Below are 7,572 nucleotides of genomic sequence, written 5' to 3'. Positions count from 1 at the left end.
ATTATAAATGCTACAAACCTACAGAAAACATCCTTGAGGGTTTAATTACTTGTAATTTGTTTATTCTTAGCTTTATGAATGTTGAATACTGACTTAATTAATTTTTTGTGTCAGTCCCTCTGATTGAAAATGGGACAAAAATTAAAAGCCTGCTATTCAAATCCACAAAACAGAACAATTTAAAAGAAATTTAAGTTCTCTGCCAGCATTGATAGAACAAAAATACCTGACGTGAGGTCAGCCACAGTTGAGGTGAAATCGTCTGTGTAACAGCCAACACCCCTGGGATAACTTCAGACTTTGAAAGGCTATGATTGGAGGGGCTCAAACCAGACCACTAAGGGATAAAGAGAACCAGGTACCACCTGGGAGACAGAGGATTGGAAACTTGGACTAAGGCCTACTGTCTCTGTCGGGAGGGAGGGGTAGCTGGGGGCTGCAGGTGCGGCTGCCTGGGGTGGGGGCGGGGCTGCAGGTGGGCTGCCTGGGGTGGGGGCGGGGCTGCAGGTGGGCTGCCCTGGGGTGGGGGCGGGGCTGCAGGTGGGCTGCCTGGGGTGGGGGCGGGGCTGCAGGTGGGCTGCCTGGGGTGGGGGCGGGGCTGCAGGTCAGCTGCTCTCCGGCCCCTCCCCCACCCACGGGGCCCTTTGTGATGAGGCCTGAGCACTGTGATGCGAGCCTGGAGCTACTGGCTGGAGCCGGCTCTGAGTGGTCGCTGCGCGTCACTCTTTGGCCGGCCCTGCTGTGCAGGACAGCGGCCCCCGGGCCCCCGGGGCTCCTGTCCAGCCTTGCTGGGGGGTCAGCTCTGAGGCGGCGATGCAGGTCAGACATGCAGAGCTCGCTCTTCCCTGCGCCGCACGGCGCTGCCCCTAGGTGCCCCTGGATGAGCTCCGGCCTCGCCGCCTGGCTTGTTAACGCCGTCCTCACGCTCCTGTGCGGCGCGGGGCTCTACTTCCTGCTGCGCCCCCACCTCCCGCGCATCGCATCTCCACCTCCCTGCAGGAGGAGACACGTCAGGAAGGTGAGGAGCCGGCGCAGCGCCGGGGGAGGCGGGCTCTTTCTCTTTCCACTTTCCACGTTTCTGAACCAGCTAGAGCAGGGGCGCGCAGCCTCGCCTGCTCCATGGACCCTGTGCCAGGCAAGACCGTGGCCCTTTCTCGGAAAGGAGCGGCTGATAGTTTTATGACCCAACATCGGCCAGACTTTCAGAGAACAGAGTAGGCTGAGTTTTCATCTCGAGCTCGGGGACCCCCTGCGTCCTTCCAGGGCCCAGCCCCTGCCCAAGGCCCCTGAGCTGCAGCCTCGGGAGGTGGGGAGCTCAGGAAAGGAGAGGCGTCGCCCTGGCAGGGGCCGGCCAGGCAGGGCAGGCGCAGGGACACCGGGCTTCCCGGAAGGGCTCTCCTCTGTCCAGGGTGATGGGGGCTCCAGGCAGCACCTGAGACGCAGTGGCTCAGAGGACGGGCTCCCGGAGTCCTGGTGCCCGCGGGGCGAGCCCTGGGCCGTCCTACCTTCCCTTCAGGTCTCTGGGGCTCTGGAGCTGCTGGAGCGCGCCCTGCCCGGAGCTCTGCTGAGAGCCGGAGCCCCGCTGGTCTCGGGGGGCAGGTGCTTCCTGACCGCTCAGGCTGCCCGCAGCTCCGAGTCGGTGCCCTCCGGGGCAGGCCACCAGCGCTGCGGAGCGCCACCGAGCCTCCCCAGCCTGTGCTTCATTCAGAGCAGGAATCACAAGTGCTGTGTCCACTGCGGAAGTGAATACGCAGACAAGCAGAGCTCCTCTAGTTAAAGGCAGCCGGCGTGTCACTCGTGGATATGCGTGTCCGCGGGGGGTCCTGAGAGGGGGAACTGGCCCGGCCCCTCACTCCCTTCTTGTCTCTCAGCCTCACGTGGAGACACGGGGGAGGAGCAGGAGGCGGAGGAGAAGTGGCACTCTGAGAGGTAAGCTCTGCCCGCCCAGCCCCGAGCCCCCTCAGCCTCCATCGCTGCTGTCCCCGAGGCCGGCTTGGGCGTGGAGGACGTCAGGGGCTTACAGCCCACCCCTCTGAGGAAGGAGCTCTCAGGGAGACTCCTGGGAGGAACCCCAAGACCTTGTCAGATCCCTGATGAGCACTCAGGTGGGAAGAAGCAGTGACGGCCTGGGCCATGGGTGCTGCCCGGGGGGCTGGGGGTGCAGTGATGGGAAACCGGCTGGGCTGGAGGTGGAGCACCCAGGTCCAGCTGAGGATGAGCTGTTGAACTTCCCTAAGGCTCAGATTCCTCCGTGAGATGTCGTAGGGGATAACGGCTGAGGGATCACTTTGTAAATGCAGAGCATCTCCCATACCTGAGCCCTTCCATGGCCATCACGGATGGAGTGGCCTTGTCACAGAGGCCTGGGTGACAGAGTCTAATGCCCGATGGCCTCCCCGAAAGGGACATTCCCTTCAGCCTCCTGTAAAGTCCTTAGGCCCCACCTTTCACAGCCTGTAACCCAGAGCCCTGATTTCCAGCCTGCAGGGAAAGCCTGCAAGAAGCAGAGGCGGCTCCGGGCCCCTGTTGCTTCTGCAAACGTGAGTAACCTCTCCTTCTCTCCAGGCGTCCCAGGGGAGGGGGGCCCATGGGGACAGAGCGAGGCAGAAGGCCCCTGGGTGTGGGATGGCAGGACGTGGTGAGCGGGTGTGGGGAGCGGAGGGCCCCGTGCTTTGGGGGCTCCCCCTCTGCCTGGCTCTCCTGGCCCTTCTGCTCCTGGCTGCAGCTGTAGCTTCCTGTCCCTGCAGCCACCTGGAGCAGGTCCCTGACCGGGGCGACTTTCATCAGCTCTCACGCCAAGAGCCCTGTGGTGAGCCGCGTGAACCGGAGCCTGCTGGAGCCCCTCTGCCACCAGAGGAGCTCGTGGACAACGCTGCTCCCACCGTGCCCCCTTTGACTCCCACAGCTCCCCTGACCGAGTCCCCTCTGCCTCTGGCTTCCACCCTTCCAGCGGGCCTGGTGGCCCCCTTTCCTGCTCTTTTGCACTCACCTCTGAGTGCACCTTGGCCACCAGAGACTTCCCCCCTGCAGACCCCCTCGCGCCCCGCCCACTGGGGCGTTCCCTTCCCCACTGGATCTCCCTTGTTTGTCTGCCTGCCTTCAGCCTCGCTCGGACTTCTCCGCTCCACCGCTTGGACGCTTTCTCGCTGTGGCCTGATGGCCCTCCCACTGAGCACGTATGACAACTCCTGGCTAGCTGCTCCTGACCCAGCCACCCTGGGCCTGGGCGGCTCCAGGCGTCCCCTTCCGGCCTTCTGGTGGCAGTCGGCCGCGGAAGCCTCGCTCCTCCCCACCTCGACACACTGCGAGTCCCAGCCAGCGCGGCTGCCCCACCCACCCCCAGAGGACTCCTTCTGGGGGGGCCCTGTGATGAGGCACGGGGAGGCTGGCAGTCCCTGTCTCTTCAACCCCAACATCCAGAAGCCCCTTGAGATACAAGTCACCAAGAGAGTTGAGTTCAGGATTTGGAAGGAGAGTGACTTTCTCAAGTCGGGGAGCCCAGACTCTCCCCTGACTTCTCTGGAGAATAAGATGAAGTCCCTTGGGGACGAGCAGGGCCCCGCAGCCCCGCAGCCCTTCTGGAGCACCAAAGACAAGCCCGTGCAGCTCCTCAGTCCCCAGCAACTTTCCTATCACATCACCTTGCAGGACCATTTGAAGGAGAAGTGCAGCCAGCTCTTCTGGGGGCTCCCGTCTCTGCACAGCGAGTCCCTGATAGCCACTGCCTGGGTCTCGGGGAGCGCGTCCCCGCTAGGCTCATCCTCCTTCTTCTTCAATACTATCTCTAATTCCTACCTGGGTCAGGTGCAGCCTACGGCACCCTCCCTGCTTTCACAGTACCGGCTGCACTCAGGGGCCCCACCCCAGCCCTGGATTCCAAACATGCCCCAGTCCCAGCCCCCGTTTCTGTGGCAGCTGCGTTCCCGGCCCCCACCTCTGGCTCGTGTCGGGACCCCGGCCCAGCTCCAGTCCTCGCTCCCAGTCCTACCACCTTCTTCCTTACCCCAGACTGAGGCCCCTGGAGGGTTTTGTTCCACTGCCCAGAACAAGACCCCGTCTGCCGTCTCAACTGAAAGTCAGTCTGCAGAATGGCCCTTGTGGCAGAAACGAGTAGAAAATGGATGCAGTTTATCCTCTGTGGTCAACAGCTCTCGGGAAGCCTTCACTCCTCTCACTTACAGCCTTTCCCAGGACAGTCACGCATCCTGGGACCACAGGCCAGTCTCCGCAGCTCCTGCGAAGCTTTCACTCGGCCTTGATCTCCAGAAACTACTGGAGCAACACCTTCAGCAGAGGCTCACCCAACACCGCCAGGGCGTGGCCCCCAGGATGCCCCTGTCTTTGGAACCGATGCAGCCTCAGGGCAAATCGCCAGGGGCCTGCAAAGCAAAGGCTAACCACGGGCCCCCGCAGCCCACTGCGTTTACAGGCCAAGGCAGCAAGAGAGGTGATGAGAATCTGGGACTCAGGCCCCCAGAAAGAAGCCCTGCCATGGGCCCAGAAGAGTTCCTGCTGGGGAAGGGCCTGGGGAAGGGTCTGTTGCAAAAACTGGGAGAAGTCCCCAAAAGAAGTCCACCCAAGGGTTTAGAAAGCTGCCCGGTGAAGGTTCTGAAGTCAGACCCTGAGAAAAAGCTGAAAAACGTCTGGACGAGACACAGGGAAAACCATTTGCCGAGGCTCTCAGACCAGAAACATCGAGAGGACGCCCTGAGCGCCCACCTGGGCAGGAAGCTGGAGCAGGTCAGCGGAGGCGGGGTCCCGGTGCGCGTGCGGCGCTCCAGGCTTGCTGCCCACGGCGCCTCACCCTGCCCCGACGCCCACGTGAAGGCCAGAAGCCGAGCCTTCGCCAAGGGCTGGCCGCAGCGCGTGAACACCTGCCAGGAGCTTTCCTTCCTCCAGACGGGCACGCAGCAGGTGCTGGAAGCACACAGTAAAAGATTTTGGGTGAAGCGTAAGTGGGACCTACCCCTCAAGGTCCTCAGGCCCATCAAGCTCCTCAAGGCAAGGAAGGCCCAGGCCGCGCCCCTAGAGCTGGCCCCCCTTGCTGCCTCGGCCCCCCATCACTCTGGGGCCCGGGTAGCCGAGATGGGCAAGGTCCTGGGGACAAAACTCCAGATGTGTCAGCAAGAGACGGTAACAACCAAGTCGGGCCCCGCCCTGGGCCGTCCTCTCCCCGCCCCCTTCCCTGCGTTTGAAGAAATCCAGGGGGTCCTGGGGCAGACCCCACCTGGACACGGCCGCGGGCGCTCGGAGGCCCCTCCGGCTGGACAGGAGGGCAGGCAGCCTCCTTGGCCCGGCCTCGCGGGCATTCCCTGGGAGAGCGGGGCTGGCCTGGGGGCCCCGAGGGGCAGCCCGGAGCCGACACCGTGTCAGGCCACGACAGAGGACGAGCGGAGCAAGGAGAGCGGGGGACACACCCCAGGGGCCGCCCGCTGCGTTGGAGCCGCGTTGTGGAGGGAGGTAGAGGCCCAGGCTTCCTGGGCTGAGGCGCGCGGGGAGGCGGGCCAGGCTGACGGGAGCCCTGCCTGTCGGCCCCAGTGCGGTGGCATCCTCGGGACCTGCGAGCGCGCGAACTCCCCAGCTCTAAGTGTGGATCTGAGTGGTTTTGGGGATCCAGGCACCAGTGCAAGCTCCACACCCCTCGAAACACCTGCTGCCCCAGCTCCAGGACACCTGTGCTCTATAGCGCAGGTTGTTAGGGAACTCGAGATCCAAGTGAAGGTCGAGCCAGAGAACGAGCCTGGAGAGGGCCCCCCCGGCGCGCTCCTCGGCTCAGACAGCCTGGGCTCAGACAGCCTGGCTTCTCGGGGGCTGGACTGCCGCCTCCGGGGCACGGCCGGCGGGATCGGGCCAGCTTCCTGCGTGCTGGACGGCCATGCCGGAGGAAGCAGGGCGCGGCCTCGGGGCGCACTGGAGAGCCAGGGCGAGACGTTTGCCGCCGCTGCTGAGCAGGAGGACGGCTGCTGGCCCGAGCTGGGGGAGCACGGGGTGCGAGCGGTGCGGTTCACGACCTCCGCGGCCAGCAGGACAGGCCAGCTCAGCCAGGCCCGGGGAGTGGCGGACACCCCAGGAAGCAAGTACCTCCACCTCCTGCCAGAAAAGGCCCAGGCTGCTCCGGAGAGCCGCTTCAGGCGGCGAGTGAGGCGCTTCCTGCAGTGGGTTTTCCCCAGCCGGACGTGCGGAGGGCAGGAGGACGAGCCGGGCACGGCCTCTGCCCAGGGCCGGCGGCCAGGCAAGCGCCGGCCCTTCTTGGGGGACAGCGGGGCCGCCGAGGCGCAGACGCTCATGCTGGCCGTGGGCCAGATGCTGGAGGCCAAGATGGCCCTGCAGGCCACGGGGCGGGCGCTGCGTGCTCGGGGCGCCCGGGCGGGCCGCTGCTCCTGCTGCCTCCCCCCCAAGGCGCCCTTCTCCCCAGGGCGCAGGGCGGGGAGGGGCGCCCCGGCCTGCCGCGGCCACAGCGCGCCCGAAGGCCAGGGCTCTCCCGGCGGGGAGGCGCAGGGCGGGGGACAGAGCGCCTTGGAAAGCCCCAGATCCCGCCACGGTGGCCCGGGCAGCTGTCGCCGGCGGCTGCCCCTGCTGCCCCCGCTCTCAGGGCTGAGGTCCCCGGGGGCCCACCACTGCTGGCCCTGGGCGCCCCGCACCCCCGCCTGCCCTCACCACTGCCCGCGCCACTGCGTCTGGGGAGGTGCGCTGCTTACTCCACCGGAAGGCGCTGCTCCAGGCTCTTCTAGCAGCAAAATTTCTCTCCAGGAAAACATTTGTTTCATGTAGAGGAAACTTCGTATTTCTCACGTCAACCATCTTCAACGGTCCTTCCCAACCAAGATGTTTATGAGTCTCCAATATATACGTTTCCTCCCAAAAGGGCTGTGGTCTCTATGCGGAGCTGTGGGGAAGGGGTCAGCTCCGGAGAGCCTGCGGGGGCTTCTGGCAGGACCGGGGCCCCGAGGGGGGGACAGCGGGGTCGCGGGCCCAGCCCTGCCACAGGTGCTTTCCCGGGACTTGCTCAGGTTTTAAAGAACTTGGTGTTCTTTAAGCACACACACCCTGGAAACGGCTTCTCCAGACGAGACAAATCTAAAGGGTCCGGCTCAAACTGCCGAGGGGCCACCGCTTTTCCCTTACCTTGAACTTGGCGCATCGTTGGGGGTGGGGTCACGGGCATCGCATCCAAGCCCTTCCCTGCGCGCACACCACCCACCGAGGCTCCCACCGACACCCCACGAGCCTGCGCTCAGGGCCTCCCCGCGCGCCCGCACGGCGTGGGCAGGGCCCTCGGCGTCCTGCAGACTCAGAGGCCTCCAGCAAGCGGCACCGCAGGACCGAGCCCCAGGAGGCGCCCGGGAGCTTTCCTTATGCTCCTCTGAAAAAAGGGATCACAGCTTCCACACGCAGGCCTGCAGAGCCTTTGCTTCTCCCGTCTTCATGAGCTGAGTCCTGGCCACAGGCTAGAGAATCACAGACCTTGCCCGGGACTGACAGGCAGCCAGCCTCTGACGAAGGCCATACCTTCTTTGTCCAATTTTAGCTGTCACCCAGGTGAATGGCATCAGGGTGGCACTTTTCATTTGC

The 7,572-nt window shown here is 64.5% G+C and overlaps 1 protein-coding gene across 1 annotated transcript; it reads left to right on the top strand.

The window, feature by feature from the left end:
• Positions 1-1,837: 1,837 nt before the first annotated feature.
• LOC101447529 (spermatogenesis-associated protein 31A1-like) lies at positions 1,838-6,771 on the top strand. The gene is made up of 3 exons (XM_058302835.1): positions 1,838-1,929; positions 2,481-2,540; positions 2,748-6,771. Exon 3 carries the CDS (start codon positions 3,157-3,159, stop codon positions 6,769-6,771), a length of 3,615 nt encoding a protein of 1,204 aa, XP_058158818.1. The 5' UTR covers positions 1,838-1,929; positions 2,481-2,540; positions 2,748-3,156.
• Positions 6,772-7,572: the final 801 nt, after the last annotated feature.

Source organism: Dasypus novemcinctus, chromosome 8 (assembly GCF_030445035.2).
Source record: "Dasypus novemcinctus isolate mDasNov1 chromosome 8, mDasNov1.1.hap2, whole genome shotgun sequence".
NCBI classification, from domain to species: Eukaryota; Metazoa; Chordata; class Mammalia; order Cingulata; family Dasypodidae; genus Dasypus; species Dasypus novemcinctus.
Note: the sequence above shows the minus strand (reverse complement) of the source record. Positions and strands in the feature narration are given on the sequence as shown.

Coding starts and splice junctions, on each gene's coding strand:
- LOC101447529 (XM_058302835.1), top strand. CDS start 3,157: ATGGCCCTCCCACTGAGCACGTATGACAACTCCTGGCTAGCTGCTCCT.